Source organism: Hetaerina americana, unplaced genomic scaffold (assembly GCF_022747635.1).
Source record: "Hetaerina americana unplaced genomic scaffold, ioHetAmer1.1.p SCAF_6, whole genome shotgun sequence".
NCBI classification, from domain to species: Eukaryota; Metazoa; Arthropoda; class Insecta; order Odonata; family Calopterygidae; genus Hetaerina; species Hetaerina americana.
In genome coordinates this window covers 6,970,631-6,992,648 of record NW_027287205.1, presented here as the reverse complement: position 1 = coordinate 6,992,648, position 22,018 = coordinate 6,970,631, and the positions used below count along the sequence as shown (strand labels likewise).

The following is a 22,018-nucleotide window of genomic DNA, read 5'->3' as shown; positions in this document are numbered from 1 at the left end:
TATCTTCAGAGGAAGACGGATTGTTTCCGTCGAAATATCAAGAAATAAAGTGTGAGTGTTCTTCTTTTTTTGTGTTTCTATATTGTGTGTTACTGTGTATTGTATATATATATATATATATATATATATATATATATATATATATATATATATATATATATATATATATATATATATATATATATATATATATATAAATTAGTGACTAAAGTTAAGAAAAACTTAACAATGCTCTGATTTGTGTATGTTCCGTAACGTAACGGAGAACGTTGAGTAAGGCGAATACAAGAAGTAAGATAAATGTTTAAGTTTTGTAAACACTCAGAAAGTTATTGTAAGTAACAGAGAAGATAATACATAATTCAAGGTAAAAAGAGGAATTTCTCGTGACGTGTACACTGTAATAATCAATAAGAACCGTTTAATACGTACCCTAACTCTTTGAAATGGGGTAATTGAAATGATTCTGCGTAATGTACGATACATGTACGGAATATTCCCCGCAGACAATAATGGTGCGAAAGCATGCGAAAGTATTTTCAACAGGCGTGCACTTTGCGATGTTCCCGGTTACTTGAGAGGTAACATCATCGCCCACCCTCCTCCATTCCCACTTACGTCTTCATCCAAATCGATCGATCGTAGGTGTTTGCGGTTGTATACATTGTAATTTCTGTTATTGTTGTTCAACAGTGCAATACACGTACAGGCCAATCCGGGCGTCCTTGGATTGGTAGCTCCATAGATAAATAGGGTTATTAGTCTAAAATAAAATTTTTATGACGTTTTAATGTAATTCAGTGCTTGAAATAAATTTCAGCATTCGATATCGTGTCTCGTTCGACCCGAGCGGTTTGGCCGGAACAATCGATCTCACTCGATATATGGCGATAAAGTCGGTTGCCACTCCGTCCATGAATCGAACCGCACGCAATGGCGAATGCTGTACGGGCATATAAGAGACGAAATAATAGATGCGCACGTCTACCTGCAGCGTGGATTGGCATTTACCGAGAGCGTGTGTAATGGCCGTGGTTTGACGACCGCTTCTTGTTTCGACGCGGCAGTCGCAGGTGGTCGGGGAGGCTCGCTCATTTCACCAAAGAGGACCCCTGACCCGTCCGGGCGGCAATCATTTCACCGATGTCACAGGGGCCGGCGAGGGCAAAATGGACAAGAGGCCTATGGGGAGAATGACACCTAAACCATGCATCGTTGCTCGTAAAAAAAAAGATGCACTCACAGCGCAATGAAAAGTTGTCACGCGGGTGACTTATACGATGTCACGCTTTCGACCTCACACCTTGACGACATATTCGCCCTCTCACGACCTCTTTGAAAATTCACACATTCTTAAATACGCGACCGCGAATATTACAATGCGCGCAGAACTCTGGATTACACCGTGATGATAATTTGCGCATGTCATATTCATGGCAATACAAATTTAATACGCTCGAGCTAATGGTTAACTTACAATACTGATACATAGAGTTAGTCTTGAAGATGGGAAGACCTCGAAGGTGAAAAGGGCAACGAAATCAACTCCCTCAGGCTTTTCTACTTTTTCAGGCTTTCTACTCTCGTACAGAATAATAAGATAAAGATAATACATACATATATATAATCATATTTTAATTATACATATATATGTGTATATACATGTATGTATATATATTTGTTGAAATAATCATATATATATATATATATATATATATATATATATATATATATTTAAAAAACAGCTTTAGATTTTTAGAATATAGAAACACAAAGAAAGGACACTCACAATTTGTTATTTGACGTTTCGACAGCACGGCTGTCGTCTTCAGGTTCTGAAGACGACAGCCGTGCTGTCGAAACGTCAAATAACAAATTGTGAGTGTCCTTTCTTTGTGTTTCTATATTCTAAAAATCTAAAGCTGTTTTTTAAATATTTGTGCGTCGCCGAAGAGCGTTCCATTTCGAAGATATGTTATATATATATATATATATATATATATATATATATATATATATATATATATATATATATATATATATATATATATCTTATAAAGAAAGGTATGGGCTCACCGGTGGTGAAGAGGACGATGGCCTTGAGGCAGCTGTACTCAGCCGAGTCGACGTGCAGCGCCTTGAGCTTCTCCACTTGCTCCTGGAAGATGCGGATGTGGTCCATGAAGGCGACCACGCGGTCGGCCGCCATCGGGGAAGCGTGGAGTCCCGCCGCCGCCAGGAGAGGCGCCACGTGCAGCGGCATCGAACACTGGGACGCGTTCAGGACGAACAGCTCGGACCAGACGAGGCGGAGGAGGGCCACTTGGTCCGTCACCTGCGGTCGGACAATAAAGCGCCATTTCAGGGAAGATAGGCACGCAGCCATGGGAACGCACCACGCGAGAGTGACCAGTGTGGTGCGCGTTACGCTGTCACGCGACCTACGTCGATTATGCGCACCGTGAGGCCGCGGAACCAATCAGAGCGCGTATCGGCTGCGTCTCCGACGAACAACTGCAACTATCTACTTTCAACCCAGTCATCGTCGCGCCAATCACTGCGGCGTACATTGTGTACGACGTTGATTACATCCACGGCTGGGCTAGTCTAACTCAGAAGGATGAGCACTTTATTTTAATTATATATACCCTGAAAACCACCGCCAGGGTGCGTGGCAGGGAGTGAATACACGCCAGAATAATTTTACCCGAACATGACCCTACCGCGGTCGAACAATGCTGTCCCCTATCGTTCGTGGATCTTAAATTTATCTGCTCTACACTTAATCTCTCTAATTTTATTCACATGATCTCACCTACCGTAGTACGATGGGGGTGAAATAATACATTTTCAACATCACTGCTAAAGAGACGCCCTTCCAATTCATGCAAGAGATTCAATCTGCAATTTAACCTTCTCTCCGTGGGTGATTCCAACCCTAGCTGCTCCAATATTTTGGATACGCTGCTGAGTTTATCATAATGACGCTTTACAAATCTAGCTTCTCTACGCCCCAATTCGGCACGCAATCCATATTTGCAGTATGTTCTAAATGAGACCTAACCAACGGCAGATAATATTTCTCTTTCACCTTTTCATCACATTTACGAAGTATACTTGTAATTTATCGAATTTTCGGTTCACTTTGAGGAAAGACGATTGACCCGCTAGCCGGGTGTTTTGGCGAGTGACGAACAAATCACGGACGGATTGCTCGCGACTGCAACTAACGCTGTCGGCACCGAAAGTGGGAAATGGGCACCTTCTAAGATTTCTGGATAAACAGAAAAAATAGCACAGCCGCATGTACTACTACCACGATTCAATACACTGAGAAATTAACGTTTTGAACCCAAATACGTTCACAAAAAATTGACTCAAATAGTTTCAAATACACGCATATTGCTTTTACCATACCAATGAAGGATATTCGTTCGCTCTCTATCCTCCCAAGCATATTTCGTATTTTACCAATTTATACCGAATTTATAATTCAAGTCACCTTTTCGTGCTACATAAAAATTGTTAATATATTTTTTCGATATTAGTGTTCCCATTCGGTACAGCTAATGAACTGATCTATTGAAGCAGCAATCTGGCCGCGTGCGGAGGGAATTCGGGTGGAAAACAATACTATTGTCAAACACAAAAAGATATTATTAAAGTCCTCTTCAACATCCCAGGGAACTGTAAATTGTATCAAATAACTTCAAAAAGTTATGCCATATCCCACTTCAGAATACATTTTACAGCGGGTTTCCCACATGGAAAATTGGCAGGCAAAGGCAACGTTTTTTAACGGAAATTAATGGAAGAATAAGTAAGATAAATCAAATTGGGATAACGTTGAAAGGATCCAATTCAATTCTAATTGCGGATAATGGAGAAAGGTGTGAATAACATTTTCTATAAATAATTACATCGGCTGTTTACAAAATTTAATATAAATTGCGTACCGGTAAATTTAATTCAGAATTGAATGTGAAATGCACAAGAGCCAGGACCAAGTTGGTGGTGATCGGGATTGGTGCGGTGGCTATTGTACTGGCTTCCCACCCTGAGGGCCCGGGTTCAAATCCCGGCGGTGTTGAATATTTTTCAGTTGGTATCACGATCCCTACTTGAGGTGCTTTGTGGAGGGCACTTTGAGTGAGTACGCCGTCCGTCGGATGGGACGTTAAGCTGCGGACACCTTGGCGCCTTTCGTAAAGAGTAGGCTAACGCCGACGCCGGGTTTCTCTCCACCCTTCATCCTTTCCCGTCCATCCCCTATGGCGCAAATGACCTCAGCTGTCGGTCGCCTCCCCTAAATACTACTACTACCAAGTAAGTGTTCCTTCTACTCACTTCTCCCTCGGAACAGGTTCCACTGGAGGCATGGAGTGCATTTAGAAGTGCTAATAGACGGGTTCGGTGATGTTGATTTTTAGGAAGTTACTTTAAATGGAGTTATTTTTTTACAATTTTATGTTTTTCATGAAGTATTATTCATAAAATTGTGAGTTTTTTCCTCAAAAGAAGTTAGGAAGGTGGTTGATGGACGGTGGGTGTGCTAGGGTTGATCACCTACGGCCTACACCTATGTATGGAGGTCACCTGCCCAACCTCCGCCCTCATCGCTCCCATCATTGCTTTAGGGACGAAAGCGGTTCGAGGGTACCGGTGTGCAATTGTTCTTGGGCCCTGAAGTTGGATTTAGAGGGGGAGGCAGATCGGAAGGGGCGATTATTCCCCGACCGTCAATGTTCAGACACATTGGGGAGGGCGAATGCGCAGGCGCGCTTGTTTGTCTATGTTGAGGAACATTTATCGCAAGCCCTCGGTCAGTCAGTCCGCTGGAGTCGACCGATGATGACCCCCCATTGCTTCGCTTAAGAAGGTCGTCGTCACGGTTGGGCGAGTGAACGCGGTGCCCGGAAGGAGGTCGGGAGATCTACTACACCCGAATTTTCACTCTGATCACGAATATGATCGTGATTTTCACTCAATAAATCTCTTTCGATACGACCTGAGAAAAGAAATAACACATTCACGATAAATAGAAATGGAACGCAGCAGTGATGACTCGACCGCAAACTTATTTAGCTCGAGCCAACTAGCGCATTTCTGTCTCCTTCCGAAATTTACTCGAGAAGCGGAAGTATGGAGACGTGTTCTCATACTATGTCAACGCGAGTAAAACGGCGTACTGTTATCGAATTTTTAACTGTTAAAAAAGTGACTCCCACTGAGATTCGTCGTCGTTTAAAGGCTGTTTATGGTGAGGATGCTGTTGATAGGTCTACCGTAAAACGTTGGGTCGTAAAATTTCGTGGTTGCGAGCCTGGAAAAGCCAAAATTGTTGATGAAACGCGCAGCGGACGTCCGATCACTGCCACACACGATAAACATCTCTAAACTCGTCAAAGATTTGATTCAAAATGACCGACGAATCACTCAAAAGGTTATCGCAAACCATATTGGAATATCCTAGGAAGAAGTTTGTCTTCTTGAGGGCAGCCTGGCGCCAATAATCTCGTAATAATTTGATTCTCGATTCGTCTTGGGCTTAAAAAAAGAATGCTTGTCCAGGGAAATGCCAGGGCCTTCACATTCACCACAAAGAGGCCTTTTTGGGACCCATATTGAAATGGTTCGAGCGATGCCACCTCAGCGTCGTAATGACCTTTCTCTGCGATGTAACGAAAGCTTCTGGACCGGTCAACGAGGAAGAAGGTCTTTCGGTGACAGGAGGGGGGCTCGAGAGTCGTCGCACCCCCCCCCCCCCCCAGTGGCGATCACCGGCGCCCCCTCACCCACCGGCAACGAACCATCACTCGTCTCCATGGAGAGGTGACGTCACCCTATCGCGGAGGATGTTCCTTGACAAGGTTATACGTGTGCATGACTGTTGCCTACGCTCCGAGAAGGGGGAGAGAAATTGGGGGGGGGAGACAAGAGTGGGTGTTACGTCCGGCGCCGGCGCCTTTCGCCCCTCTCCCCCCAGTGTGCACAGGTTTCGGCCACCGAAGTCCTATTAAAGCTTCCCGTGAATAAAAACCACAGGGGCAACAGGAATCTATGGGGCCAATTCCAGTACATTGCCACGTTTTCAAGGCCAGCAACATGAACAATTTTTCCTGGATATTTTTTCCGTTTTATAATATAAGGATGAACTCATGAGACTAAAACCTCTCGCCTTTTATAAAATATAATCTACCTTGCAACTAATAATTTAATTTTATAAGAAATACAACACTCCTTTTGAATTGAGAAAGGTTCATTATGTGTACCATGAAAACTATTAATAATTCGGTAAAAAACGCAAGGCGAGAGATTTTTGAACATTCTCGGTGAGCTATACGAACATAGAATGGGAGACCCGCCTAAGACACCGCAATCACTTGCGTGTTTGACGGGGGGGAAATTAACAGAAACACGTTGTCGCCGTAATCGTACAGAATATTTCTCGGCACATTGCAATTTTATAGGATTCCCACTCACACTTAATAATAATGTCTCTTATGATATCCACTTAACTTCTCCTGGGCCAGATTATACGCCTCGTCGGACTCTCACTTCCTGTTAATGCCAAACATAAATGTTTTATTACCTTTAATGTTGTCCAAAACCGAATGTTTAAAAAGTGTTCATTAGGATTAAAGCTGGAATTACGTAACGATATTCATGTTCACTTTCACCAAACGAGCAATTGGAAGTTATTTCTGATCGGTCAATAACCAACGCCTTAGGTTAAGGTTCCCGTAAATTAACAGTTGGGAGTCGACGGGGTATTATAAAGTCTAAACTTGATAAATCTAATGTAACGGCGCAGAACGCGAGTGTTTGTCGGTTGGTTGGTTGTGTGAGTGAGCCTACCTGGAGATCCGGGAAGAAGGGGATGTTTCGGGCCCACTCCACGGCGCTGAAGAGAAGCCGGGCGGCCAACTCGCAGATGTTGTCGATGCCCATGATGTTGGATGCGGCCGTGGCGGCCTGGTGGTGGTGCACGGGCCCGGCCCCGCACTGTCCGTACCGGGACGTGGGGTAGGGCTCGGCCCGCAGCAGGAGGGAGATGTACGAGGAGAGGTACGAGTGGTGTCCGTTGAGGGCGGCGCCGTCGGGGGCGGGGCCCGGGTGCACCACCCCGTTGGCCCCGGCGAGGGCGAATTGCCCCGGGAGACCCATGGGGGGCTGCGACGGTGGCACGCGGCCCCTCTGCACCGCTGCAACGACAAAAACAAAAGGGCAAAGGTCAAAAACACGCGGAAATAATCAACACAGCACGGGGCGACATCGAATAATTCACTGTTTTGCCGCACGGTGGTGAGCACACAACAATTGACATACTTCGTCCGCATCTTGCCCAGCGATCCAACCGCAAGGGCGTGTGGCAGGGGGTGGTAGGTCACCAGTCATTAAGCATAATTTTTAGTCAGTGTCTTATGGATTATGTTTACTCCTGCCGTCTTCCCGAATTGTGCGAGGGAAATATGTTTCCTTATATAGGATAGTTACCCAAGCTTAAGTGATTTTTCGGGTACCAGATCTTCCTGGGAAACCATAACCGGCACAGGAGAAAGGCAATGCCCCCCTACCACCCTGATGTGCGAATTTCACACGCCGTATAGGGCTTAGTACTGGGTGAACTCTCCGGCCATCACCTACCAAACCGACCTTCGGGTTGATTACTGTGTTTATGGTTTATGGTCTAGATATTCATGAATCGGACTTAAGTGAGTTGAGTCTATTCGATGTTGGAAATGAAAACATTCCTCAACCGAATCCCGCATATTACTAATTGATCTCCGCGACTGCTTTCCGCCATGGACAATATAGGCATTCTATGGCCTTTAAATCGTTATTCTGTCGTAAGGAGTGTTTTGTAAGTCTCAATATTTTATGTGCTGAACGGTCCGAAGAGTTTACGAGTGTGGGAGCAACGCGACTATTGCCGAGAGTGTACCCTCTCCATTTCATCGTATGTTATATAGGATAGCTATCGGATCTCCAGTCTATTTCCCCTCTCTCTCCTAAGGGTGTACTATCGCCTACCAATGCTATGCCCCGCAAATGGACCGAGTGGTTTTGCTTCGAAGGTTAGGTCAGGCGAAAGTCCAGTGTAATTGATTTTGATAAAAGATCAACTATTTCCCGAAAATTAAGCTTTTTTCGATGGACAATGTGAATCTGTTCCCGTAAATGAGAAAGCCTCTTCGGTACCAGTCCCAGGCGAACAAATATTCATTCACATGGAAATAGATATAAAGAAAAGGGAGAGGAACACATACAACGGACGAACACAGGCTAGGTGCGGAAGGGGGAATCGAGCAGATCACAAGCGCAAAAATATTTCCGTTTCCTGAGTACTGCTTCGCTAAGTTATGAACGTGTTTCACCCACGATAAGCCCGATGATGTCGTGATTCGTCGGTGTTTTCATAGGTCGGCCGACGTTACTCATGTCAAATTGCGCAGCAGATATTTATTTGGTTTGACCCTGGTTTCTCGACAAATAACATGGTGCGAATATGGATTTTGATGGTGGTCACGGATTGCATGGGCACTTGACCCCTTTGCAAGGAACCGCCGCGGCTCATCTCCATGCCTTCCCTAACGACCGATGCACCGAGGCCCCTTCCATCTCATAATACGCGAAGTGCATTCGCAACTCTTCTCTGTGCACCGGGGGGCACCTCTGACCTCTCCGTAGAAAACCGAAGACCTCTCTTTTCGGTCTTTAGTGGGGCATTCTCCATACGGTGTTGCCGTCGTGACCCTTTCTGTCCCAGATGTAGCGCTCACATTGGGACTCGCACTTTCCTATTGTCTTAAGGACGGCGTAATATTTACGCTTTTCACGACCCCAGGCGCCGATCTCGGTGACTTTCTACTCGTATCATTCTCGAGCACTTGAATGCAACTGTAGAATAAGGAGGTATTTTTTATTGATGAATCACTGATTACTTTTCATGAGTACCTTTTGACTTTGCCTTTTGATTTTCATCGATTTCCGATCATAAGAACACGATGTTATCGACTTTTTTCATTTGTATATAGTAAATATTATGTGATATAGTCCATTCTGTGAATCTTACTCTTCTAATACTAGGCGAAAAATATTTTCCAAAATCAATATAATTCCTTAAATTATTTACTGCATGGTCACGATGCAGAGATAAACCTCCGCACAAAAACAAGAGAGGGACCGAAAACAGGAGGAGAATTATGGGTAGGGTCGCAATCGGGAGACCGAAAAAAAATTGGTAAAAAACAACACCGGAGGACCAGCGGAAGAAACGAACATTGACCTTGTCGGCTCGTGGGGGTTTGTCGTAAAATTTGCGGTTCAAATACTTCTTGAAGACACTTTTTTAAAAAGTCTTATTTTCCAGAAACAGGTGACGACGTACACCCGTTCCAATCTCTCCGTGACTGTCGGAATCGTTCACGTCAGAGGAACAGTTCTGATCACCACACGGAGGGCAGAGTTTATGGACCATCGATATCCCGCCCTTCTCAGGATGTTGAGGAGGAAGAGGTGTGGGTAGGGGGGGGGAGGAGCAGCTCTAACCGCCCAAGGCGCGCCCCCCAGGGACGCTGCAGATGGGGGGGGGGGGCGGAGGGAGGGGAGGGGGGGGGGCGGAGGGAGGGGGGGGAGGGGAGGGAAGGCGGTTTTGGACCGGCTGACGCCACCGCCCTCCCTCGGACGCACCACCTAGCGGCCGGCGGGAAATACAACCCCCCCCTTTGGGGACTTAGGACGTACGTAAGACGCTAGCTAGCGCGTGCATATAAGCAGGGCTCCAAACTCCGGATAGCATGGAACTCGGTACATTTATCTTTTTAGATTCATCTGTGGGATCATGACTTGTTTCCATTCATTACATACAGTCCGAGATTGGTAAATCTTTAATTCGCGTCATTTCAGTAATGGAGGCCCTCGAAAAAGTCAGCAATTGTCACTGATGCTACCAATCCTGAACCAACATGCTAGCGCGTCTATGCGAGTGACATTATTGCAGGGGACATGATATTTAGGCAAGCAAAATCTTGGTAGGTGGTAGCAATTGTGGTTAACAATCGAATTGAAAAACTCGGAACTCAATCAAAAGAGTTTCCCAAGACAGCGCTGATAGATTGGTTGAAAGCTATGGAATTAAGTTTTGCTTAAAATTTTTTTAGAAAGAAATGCGTCTCTGGGACTAATTTTAATGTTTTTCTGAATCCTCAAACTTTTACAGCATTGAAACAATTTTTAAACGATTCGGCTATATTATTTTAAGTAAATGTATTGGAGTGAAATGATCTGATTACGAGTTTTATCACAAAGCTGTCATTGCATAAGAAACCAAAAGTTCACACAGAATTTGTGCCATGGATCGGAATCTACCGAAACATGGTAAGAAATGATGTTCGTCGATCTTTAGGGAATGCATTGAAAAATGAACAATTAGTTGCCATGATAAGGGGGACGTTATTTAGTCTAAAAATGGGCAAAGGTAGAGGCAAAGAGCGAAATTCTAAAATGCTAAGAAGTTAGCAACGTAAATAAGGCATTTGAGTCATTGTTACCGGTGAGTTCAAACGATTGTAGTATCAATTTATGAGAGAACTATTTCAAGGAAATTATAATTACATCATTAATGATATCTTAATAAATCATAACACCATCGCGGCTCGTTTATGGAGAATTTTGCTTTGCCTTTGAATTATTGTTCGAATGTACTATTCAGAATTTCGAAAATGATTTGTTATATATTTAAGAAATTAATGATTCTACAATTTATGGCGTGTCAAATGTGGTACCTGATTCTTCTGCATTGTAGCAGCACTTCGCCAATAACACTAGACTATTTTTCCACTTACTGCATTCCAAATTGAGGGTCAATATTCGTAAGAAAGAAATATCGAAGTAATGCGGATATTAGTAATTTGTGTCTACATGAATATCGATATAGAAGATGACGACTTAAAGTAACCTCTCAAGGGGATGTAGGGGGTCAGGTCGCAAATGCAAGTGGTGAAATATGTATATGTGTGTGTATGTATATATATATATATATATATATATATATATATATATATATATATATATATATATATGTATATATATATATATATATATATATATATATATATATATACATATATATATATATACATATATATTATAACTATATACACATATATATACACACACACACACACTCAACACGAAAACCTGCCATAAGGCGAATAAATATTCCTTCACATGGAAACATACAAGGAAAAGGGATAGGAACACATAATAGACGAACACAGGAGAGGTGGGGAAAGCGGAACCAAGCAGATCACAATTGCAAAAATATCTCGTCGTTGACTTGCACTTGAACCGCGCACGTATCTTTCGGTTCCTATCCCTTTTCTTTGAGTGCATATATATATATATATATATATATATATATATATATATATATATATATATATATATATATATATATATATAAATGAATGGTCATCATCAGTATTTCAATCCTACGATTAGATTACAGCAGCCCTCCATTCTACTCTTATTTAATATCAATTTCCTCAATCCCTGTTACCTTGTCTGTTTTACCTCCTTCTAATTTTGTTAATTTAAAAATTCAATAATTTTGAAGATAGTTTAGGAATTAAGAAGGATCGCGATGTAAACCCGCTAAGTGATATTTCAAAACGCGGAGTCGAAAGAAGGACACATTTTGCGACGCCCGCCGTATTTTGCAAAGCGATGCCATGCATGCCATCGAGAGTCGTCGAGCATCTCGAGTAAGGCATTCAGGGTCACACAGCACCCAATTTCCCGCGGTGGGCGCGCAGCTGAGCCCGACGCCGGGGCAGTTCACTTGTTGCTCCAACCGGTGGACGAGCCCTGGAAACACTAGCACACACGATGAGGACCCTCACGGACACCGGCCCACGGCCATTCCACGCCCCGCCCAACTGCTTCTATCCAACATATTGACAAATCATCTTCCGAAATGTTCGCAAAAGATTATCTTAATTAATTTTTCATTGTTACCAAAGTTAAGAAAATGGAATAGACTTCTCCAGCCTCGGGGTAGAGTTCGATTTCAATGCCTTGTCAATCCGAAGAGTTAAAATAGCAATGTAAAGCGAAAAGATCGCATTTTTATAATTTTTTGTCGACATACGGTTTAAGGCTGAAAGCTTTCGCAATTTTTTAAGTTATGGAACGAAAAAAGACAAAAATCAGAACATAACGTAACCCTATGGAAAATCATTTAGCTTGTGAGCGAGCGCCCCCTTCCATCACCCGAATTCTTCGACATATCCCGCCCTATCCTGCGGCCGTCTTTTCCGAGCGGCCCATAATGCACCGCTCTCCACCGGCGGTGCGGCCCGTGCTTGCCTCTCCCACAACCATCTCCCCCCTCCCCTCCCTCCGAGTGACGTCAGCACTGAGTGACGTCATCGTCCCCCCCTCCCTCCTATTCCAATCGCCGCCGGCTGCGTTCTCCGTCCCCTCCCTTCACCCGCCTCCTTCTCCTCTTCCCAGCATTCCAAGCGAGCGAAAAAGACACGCGCCGGACAGCGCAAAGGGCCCCCAGAAGGGAGGAAAGAGCTGGCTCAAACCGTCCCGGTCTCAGTTTTTTTGTGAGGTCACGAGTGAAGGGGTTTGGAGAGATGGGAAGGGTGGGGGGAGAATCGGAGGAAAAAATTGGGCCCACTTGTAGATGGCAGCACGAACAACACGCGTCTTTCTCCTCTAATGAAGTTTAATGAGGCCTCATGTGTCGCCGCGCCTTTGTTTCTTCCCCCCCCCCGTGTTTCGTTCGACGCGACCCGTCAGTTGCGCGGCCGCCCTCTCTCTTTCCCTCCTTCCGATGCGGGGAGACAGTCGCCGGCGAAAGGGAATCATCCTCCCCGTCCCAAGCGCTGATTCGCATTTCCCCCGTTCGATGCTCACCTCCTCTCGGACACCATCAGCAATACGGCCATGCGTCGAAACCGCGCACACGTAGTATCTTGTGTTATCTTTCGGGTCCATACTGGCATGGGTCGATAATGAATATTCTATCCCAGTGGAACATCATCTAATAACCATACTGATGGCATCGCCGGAATACGATATTGACGACTCGATAAGTACTCGACATGGGCAATGTAGCACATTTTAGCAAAACTGACATTATGAACGATATTGTCCATTTAACTCGATGGATCCGATTAATTGACGGCAAGTAGATGCATCTCAGCCAACTCGATTTACGAGGTCTGTGCAATAAATACGCGAACTGGTGTAATCTGGTGGCCGAGGCGCGGACTATAGCCCCGCCCACTCGCGGTGCTAGTTGTTTGATACCCAATGAGCCGACTGTGCTTGGCGGATCGTCGAGCTGTGCGTACGGTGCCAGTTATGTTAGTTTCAATTGCCCTTGTTTCTTTTTACTGTTTGTTGGAAATGGAAATTGACGAAATCACGGAGCCACGAATTAACATTAAGTTTTTGGTAAAGTGCGGTAAAATGTATCAAGAAATTACTGAAATGTTGACAGTTGTTTACGGTGATAATGCTCTGAAGAAAACATCCGTATTCAAGTGGATTAAGCGTTTTAAAGATGGCCGACAAGATGCCACGGATGACGCAAGGCCGGGACGACTTTCAACCACCTGTGTTGACGACAACATTGATCGTGTGTGGTCCCTTGTCATTACCGATCGTCGAAAAACGACGTAATCCTAGTATTATTGACAGCCGATATTGTATGATTAATATCCTCATCCCATCCGCGTGCATCGTCGTTTCGATGTGTAATCTTTTTCGACCTTATCGTAGTCGTGCGTGTCCTTCCCATTCCTCTAGTCCTCCCGGTTCCCTCGCCTCTTGTCGCATGTCGCCCGCTTCCTCGACTTCCGCCCCAGCGACGCTTCTGCATTCGTCCCCGGGGGACTTCTTGGCCTACAGCATCTCGCTTGAGTGTCATCACATTCGTCGTTTGGGGTAGAGGAGACCGATGCAGAAGGGCCATTCAGGGTACCCCCCTCCCTTGGCATATCATCACGTTTGGAATCCAGGGATAGGAAGCAGCTCGATTCATCGAACAATAGGGTTATTCCATTTGGCTTACCATATCTCGAAAGGTCATTGTCATTTTTAAGATCGATTAGAATAGAAAACGGGTCACTTCATCATGATCTGAGTTTATTATAATATTTAAAACGATTCTTCAGCATTCATACACCCATCTATGTCCACAAAACACACCGTAAGCCGCCACAAGGTCGGGTGAGGGAGGGTGTCGCATGGGCATTCATGTGCATAAATATGCATTCATAAATATGAATACCCATGGTATTGTAATGGAATGTGGAGCTCTAAAAAAGTCCTTTGAAGATTATTGCTCTTGGCTCTTGGTGTGGCGAAGCGGCGGAGTTGAACTGTCGAGTAAACTAAGAATTCTTATTCGCATTAGTTTTTTGCGTCTGGGCAAAATTGTTCTGGAGTCTAAACGAGAACTTAGACATCATTGAAATCGGAAGTCTTGCATTGCCCACAGCACTGTTGAATACTTCGCAAACTCGACCGAAAATAGCCTTTCTCATTTCCCTCGAGGTTACCAATAGGAATTATTTCACTACTTTTTCGCTCTTTTATATCCGGACACTGACAAACTTGGATTTTTATTCCTCGTCATTGAACAACTTAATGATTCAACAGAAAAAAGTTAAAAATTGATAACAATGCTACAATTGCTGAGGGTAATTGTACCATTCCCGGTCAAGGCGAATGATTGTTATACTCTGAAATTGTTGCATTCTAATGAACATTGAGCGGATGAATCCGTTTACAGTAACTGTCGCGGCATCTCACTCAGTTTCTTGGAAATTTGATTACGTTTTTCGTTATGCACTGCGGATTATTAAAACAACGATACGGGCGGCGACCGTTTAATTCGGACGCTCGGTTTGATTTTAATATCCAAAGATGCCAGTTAAGTTGTATTGCGAATACGGCATCACCCCTTTTTCCTCGTGGCCGCAGGCGAATAATTCGCGACTGGAAACCCTCCAGCGAGGTCGAAGGTGGCAGGGGTGGAGTCGCCCTCCGGCCTCCATGCCGGTGTTGACGTAGTAATCCCTCCGATGTGATGAGAGACACGCTCAAATGTGATTGTTCTCGTAAAACGAGTCCTGATTCGCGAATAATATTCATCTTTTTTTTCAAATCTCCCTCCCCTCCAGTCATACGTTTCATTTTATCACAAAAATTACGTTAATTGAATTTCAAAATGGATTAGGTCGGACGGTTAATGCGTAAGCTGCTCAAGATGAATCAATTTAATTAAACAAGCCGCGAGCACGTGCTGCCCCTAGCGGCGACCGTGGCCATTAGGTACTCTCGAAATTTGGATGTCAATTGGAGTGTGGTTGCTTTTGGGGGAGGGGAGACAAAGCAACAAATGAATGACGATAATAGAGGCGTCGAGCGAACGCGGCCCGCCCGCTTCATCGTAATAAATCCACACACCACTCCCACCGAGTTCATTACCGCTCGGAGGGAGGGAGGGCGCTTGGTCTTTTCGTCCGGGCGCGTTATTAAATAGAGCGAGCGCACGCTCGTTGCCCGCTCGCGGGTGAGTCCGTCCCGAACTATCCCTCGCCCCCTTTCAGTGACTCTAACCGTCTTCAAAGAGGCACTCAAGGCGAATATATATATATATATATATATATATATATATATATATATATATATATATATATATATATATATCAAATTCAGAGGAACTGTCTTTGTTAAACACACTGATGAATTGAGCCGAAGGCACAGTATATTGTGCAATCCACTCACTATGTTTATTTTTGGATAACATATTCAAATATACTTTCACTCGTGATCTTTGGTGTGAGGGCCAATGCGAAAGGAAGAATCTTCAATTAAGGTAAAGTAATACAGACATACCTAATTGTTAGCGCTGTCACTTACCAGAACATTTCCCTTAGATTAATGATGCTAAAATTATCATTCGCAAATTAACGGAAAAAATACCACAAAGCTTGAATCTTGAAAATATGCCGCCATTATTATTATGAGACATGTGTTTGCACACGTAAATGAACACTTTTCCGCCACATCGATTTTGCCTTCTTCCCATTCACATCTTAAAATCTAAACATGAATGGTACAATGTCTGCTAAATTATCTTTTCTTACATAAGCAAATTAATACTGACTCTGGTGGTTTGGCCCATGGGACACCTGATGCAAGCAAGTGTCTCTTGTAGGCAAGCCGCCACAAATGTATAGAGAGCAAACAAAATATGGCGAACACTATATTTCACAAAATAAAATCATGTCATTGGACAAAAAAAATGAAATCTCAAAAAATAAAAACCGGCGACATAGTAACTGTCCCTCGATTTGACATCGGGCAGATTCGCCTGAGTTGAACCAGGCCTTTCTTAGAAATTTCGGATAGAATTATTTACATCGAAAAGAACATTCACTAAATAATATACGAGGGAAAATTTCGACAAACAAATTATAGACCAAATCATAAGGACTGGCCAATAATTAGATAAGTCGGCGGTGATGAGATCCGTATGAATTAAATCATTATCTTTGTGGCAGCAATTAGTTTTCGCCTTGTGTGTCAGTCACATAGAAAAGGTGAGATGCGAATTATTTTCTTTCTTTACATATCCTCAAAGCATTCCAGGAAGAGTTTTGGCTTCCCAATAAGACTTTCCCCGAAACTTTTTCCAACCTCAGCGGAACACGACCCAATTCCACCATTATCGACAATCGCGACACTATCCAAGACCGGTCGTCGTTCCTGTGAGGGATTTTTGAAGGGAAATTTCTTTTGAATAAAAACAAAATAAATAGATAGATACACACATCTTTGCAACGGGAGTTGGACCAAGTCGCACCCTTTTCTTGAATTTTTCCGTATTCTAATCGCCCGTGGCAAATCTTTTAAGAGACCAAATGTAGGATGTATCTTGTCGAGTTATTTCATCGCCATATTTTTATCCTCTTGAAAAAAAGGTTTGCGCTGACCTTTTTTTAATCGTTGGGCCCTCTGGGGAATGTGTGATTTTTCACACACATCGTGAGGATCGATACGAGACAAGCGCTATCGTGCCGCATCGAAACTATCCTCCCGAGTCGAAGAGTGTGGTACGGATTGTCCAGGTGTCATATTCCACTTGTTTGGACCTTGCTTCGCGTGGTCGGATTCACTTTTTCATCATCATCATTCATTCTAATCATTATTTTCACTCCAACTTCCAGTACATCTGTTGCCTCTCACGCCAACCATCGTCAAAATGTCGAACCAGCACTCTTAAACATTGCGTTGTGAAGGGCCTACAAGAGATCGAAAACGACATGCAGACTTTTTTCACACATTAACGGAGGCTGACATGAATAATTTTAAGGAACAGTTACGTTAAAGCGTTGAAAATTATCGTAAATAAAAAAATGTAAACATTGTTGGTGTAAAGGAGTAGACTAAAATTTAAATATAACGATATGGACGGTTATAAAATATGAATTATGGACACGATTGGCGGGATATTCTGGACTTTTACGTATGATGACAGATATATGACAGTAATTTGTGAGATTACAACGAAGTCGCTAACCCCTGTTGTACTATATGTTTATATTATCGCTTCATCAGGCAAAACATATAAATGAAAAAAGTAACATGAAAATTCCACAAACACACACTTTATTTAAAATGCTACCTACATTTCGACGTTATCGAAGACTATAAATAGTTAGAAAGTTCGAAGTTATCATCAAGACTGATGACAACGTCCAACGTCGAAACCTAGGTGGTATTTTAAATAAATTGTGTGTGTGGAATTACTAATCCACTTCTTTCATTTCAATGTGCTCTTTAAATTCCATATATTTACTTCTTATATAACAAATTTCGAGAAAAAAAATCCATGCAAACGTTGCTTGATACGAAAACCCTCACTCATATGGATTATATGCAATGTTTAACCACTATTTCTGCGTATTGGAATCGCAAAAGGACTCACAATTTTCAAATAAATCGGAATAAAGACCAAATCTGCGGTTGTCGGGAATAATTGCTTGATATAACAGAAATGAATACATTATTTTTGGGTAACCTTTGTCGAGAGACATTGAACGCACGAAAATTGCATTCGCGAATAAAGCTTTTATCAAGTACAAATAATTTCATTTGTAGCATTAAAAACATACGGAATGATCTTCGCCGAATTAAATTGACAGAAGAGACAAAAATGATGATTTGAGAGGAAAATTGACTGTCGAACAGATCGCTATATACGAGAAGGAGTCAATTTTCCTTCGCACAATTCTGGATCACGAATTAGGAAGCATAACCGACGACTACTTTAGCCTCCCGAATGCCACCGATCACTAATAATCAACAATTTTACTTTGGGATGGTGACCTAAAGCCCCTTCACACACCTGCCTCCGTGGCGGCTTGGGGCAGAGATATAGATGCCCATATGGGAGCAAGACTCAGGGTCAAGGGCCACATCACTTAGTTTCCCTATTCTCGTGTTCTCATAGTTTTCCTATGATTAAGGATTCTATATTTCTGTGAGCAGAATAATTGTAACAGGGGGGAGAGGGAGGGTTTGATGTTACCACTTTGTATATCACGAAAGAAATCAAATTCCATATCAGAAAATTTCTTAGCTGGAAATCAGGTAGGTCACGAGGGCAAATCTAAACATAGCGTTAAAGTAATGGAGACGAGACGGTTGTAAAGTCTTGGCGGGATCAATCCTCGCCCACGGCTGGGCCTCGGGAGATGGTTGCGAGCGGGTCCCGACCGCGTGTGCCCACGCCCCTGAGCGCAAAGGGCCGGCAGCTTTCTCCCCGGCCAACCCCTAAGGCGGGGGGGAGCCTCACCCCGACCCCCTCGGGGAGAGGAGGTGAGGAGAGATTCAAATCCGGGGAGAGAGAGAGGTCGGCAGCGGTTGCTACAGCGACGGAGGGGCGGGAGGGGAGGCGGGTGGCGAAGAGGGTGGGGGTGGAGAGAGAGGAGATCCGAATGACCTCCATCCACACACACTTTACAGGGGGAGGGGCAGGGAGAGATGATACACCGCCCGCCTCCTCGACAGGGGTGCCACCTGATGTCTTATACCTGTACCCCTCAAAGTCTTCCCAGTTTATCCGTTGCTTTGATTGTTATTAAGACTTGTCTACCGGTCAAGGCAGGTTTTCGACGGGGCAGTAACTAAGCTGTGCAACAACCCCACCCGACACAATTCACGTCATACCATAGTTTATACCTCCCTCGATTCCATCCCCTAATGCCTATTCTCTTTTCCCCCTCTGACTCGCCAAAGCATTGCATTCTTTCCCTTCTTTCAAATTCCTCAAGAAAATCCTCCTCCGTCACTCAACATGCACAGCAACCATATACTCGTATATTGCCTTCTTTGACTTTCTCCCGATGAACTTCTTTCCTTTCACACGGCCCTAGAACATTTTACTCAGGTTGCTTTTCCTTTGGTCCAATCCATTTCGTGTTATTTTATATGAAATAGAATAAGAAAGAAATAATTTATCATAAAATCAAACTTCATAATTTTCCGGGTTTCCTTTTGATCAGGAATTAGAGTATCAGTGAGGACATTTTTTTGATATGCTCCTTAACTAGTATGAAGTAAATGGTGTGGTGGCTAACGTACTTGCTTCCCACCAGAGAGCCCGGGTTCGAATTCTGGTGGCGATAGATAATATTCGGTGGTATCCCGGTCCCTACTTGAGGTGCTTTGTGGAGGGCACTTTGAGTGAGTAGGACGTCCTTCGGATGGGACGTTAAGCTGCGGAGCCCTTGGCGCCTTCCGTTAAAAGTAGGCTAATGCCGACACCGAGTTTCCCTCCACCCTTCATCCCCTACTGTCCATCCCTAATGGCCCAAATGACCTCAGATGTCGGTCACCTCCCCTCAAAACTACGGCTAATATGATGTAAAATGGTGATTAAAGTCAGGTATAAATACGCCAGGGAAGAAAGATTGGACGAGAACGTTGTCCCCTATGCAAAAAAGTGAGATGAAATAAAATAATCGAGTACATAAAAGTCGGCGTTCTTCCCTTCTGTTATCCATGGCGAATTCCGGTAAATTCCAAAGACTTCTCGCCTCCCTTCCCCCTTCACCTCCTCGCCTGTGATCTCCTTCATCTACTTTAATTTCGTCTTTCGCTCTCCCCGCGATCTTCGTCCTATCGACTCCATAAATTATTCAAATCATCCCTCTCCAACTACTCCCCTAATTTCGTCCCTCCCGTCACACTTCCACATTTGCATCGTTAGTACGGAGGCATCCTCACTAAAGCGTCTTGCCCGTCTCAGGTGTTAGGTTTTTTTCTAGACCTTCCGTTTTGTTCTTTCTAGTCCATTTCTGTTTTCTTTTTTTTACGATTTCAATAAGTGCTTAGAAAATTCACGAGATTTGACGGTAGTCTTATCCGGAAAAGTTTTGCCTTTACTAAGCCTCATCTCTCACTAGGACTGCCGTCAAAGTTTCAGCTATGTCCATCTGAATGGTTTCCATAGTTGACTGAAGTAACAAACATTTGTTAATTTAGAAAAATTAACAAGGCAAGAGTTCCGTACGGTGATTAAACACTTCTATTTAAAACCGAAAGAGATCAAATCCGAGTTGGATGAATTTCATGGCACATCTGCAGAGTTTAAACGTGGCCGTACATCCACAAATGATGAAGATTGTTACAGACATATCCAGGAGGAGGTCATTGCCAAAACAGATGCCCATTTTGAGGACCTTCCGAAACCCTACTTTTTGGACGGCTTTAAAAGGTTGTGGAACCGAAGGAAAAATTTAATCGAGCTTAAAGGGGACGACGTTGAAAAATACACAAAAATCTACCTAAAATATTTGGCTTTTCATGTATTTTTTCCTAAGGACTTACTGGGCGACGCAATTAAAACTACTTCCTAGAAGATCCTCCAATTTAAAAAGCTATTTTTTCCAACACTTGAGAAACAGTGAATAAATAAATTATTATTGTGATAAACTCTCGACGGAAGCAACGATAGCGTTAAACTTGGAAAGAAAGTACGAAACGGTATTCGACAAGAAGAGGAGCCTACACACAGGACCTGGAGGTTAGGAAACAATTCATAAAAAACGAGCGGAGAACATTTATAAATGGCAGCTAGGGGAATGAGAAGATTGGCAGAAATGGACAGGAGTTGTTGCAGGAGGAAATATAGGAAGAAGGCCAAATGAACGCGTGACTTATCGAAGAGGTCCTGCGAAGGGTACGGGAAGCGAGACGTCCGTTGGTAATCCTCTCTCCAGAGGAGAAGAGAAACGCTTCGTCCCGAACAAAGCTCCCGGAGAAATGTAGTGAGAGATAGAATGGATGAATCACATGAAAAGGGATTACCAAGAAATAAGTAGGTACATGAACTGAATGAAGATAGACTTGGCAGTAGCTGGAACACACAAGTGAATATACTATCTCGTATAAGGATGTGACTGAGTGTAGGCCTGTTTGTTTTACATAAAATTGTCGTTTGAATTAATTAAAATTGATTTGTTGTTTTAAATAAAAAATTGTACCAACAAATACCATTGGTTTCAATTAATGCTAGGGGGACAATTTTCTTTTTTTCTTTGAGGCTGTCAAAATTTTCCGGTGATATTACCGCGAGTGCAAAACTGCCCGTCATTACGATGACGTCACTCCATTCCTGTCTTGTACAATCACTGAACACTCAACCATGTTAGATGGTATTTAGATGCGGCGATAGGCGTTTCCTTTTTCTTATGCGTCAACATCAACTTGCGTGTAGACAATGCCACTCGGCGAGATTTTTCCGCACCGTTTGCCTTGGTTCACGAGATGTTCTCTGCCCCACAGTGCCGCCGACTGTCAAACCAACCACCACGGCGATGCATGTGGATTTTTCTTAACACTAAGGCTCGGTTTTATCGATGGTTTGTACAGCTACAAACACCTGATCAAGAGCCATAAAATGTTCACTTATTATTATTTA

The 22,018-nt window shown here is 43.5% G+C and overlaps 1 protein-coding gene across 1 annotated transcript in view; it reads right to left on the bottom strand.

Moving 5' to 3' along the window:
- The window catches only part of svp (COUP transcription factor 2), a 323,351-nt gene that overhangs the window by 147,991 nt on the left and 153,342 nt on the right, over positions 1 to 22,018 (bottom strand). Inside the window, exons 3-4 of the mRNA XM_071593592.1 lie at positions 6,859 to 7,205; positions 2,077 to 2,335 (exon numbers count right to left, since the gene is read on the bottom strand). Coding sequence (XP_071449693.1) covers positions 2,077 to 2,335; positions 6,859 to 7,205 — 606 coding nt within the window. The remainder of the gene's footprint in view (positions 1 to 2,076; positions 2,336 to 6,858; positions 7,206 to 22,018) is intronic.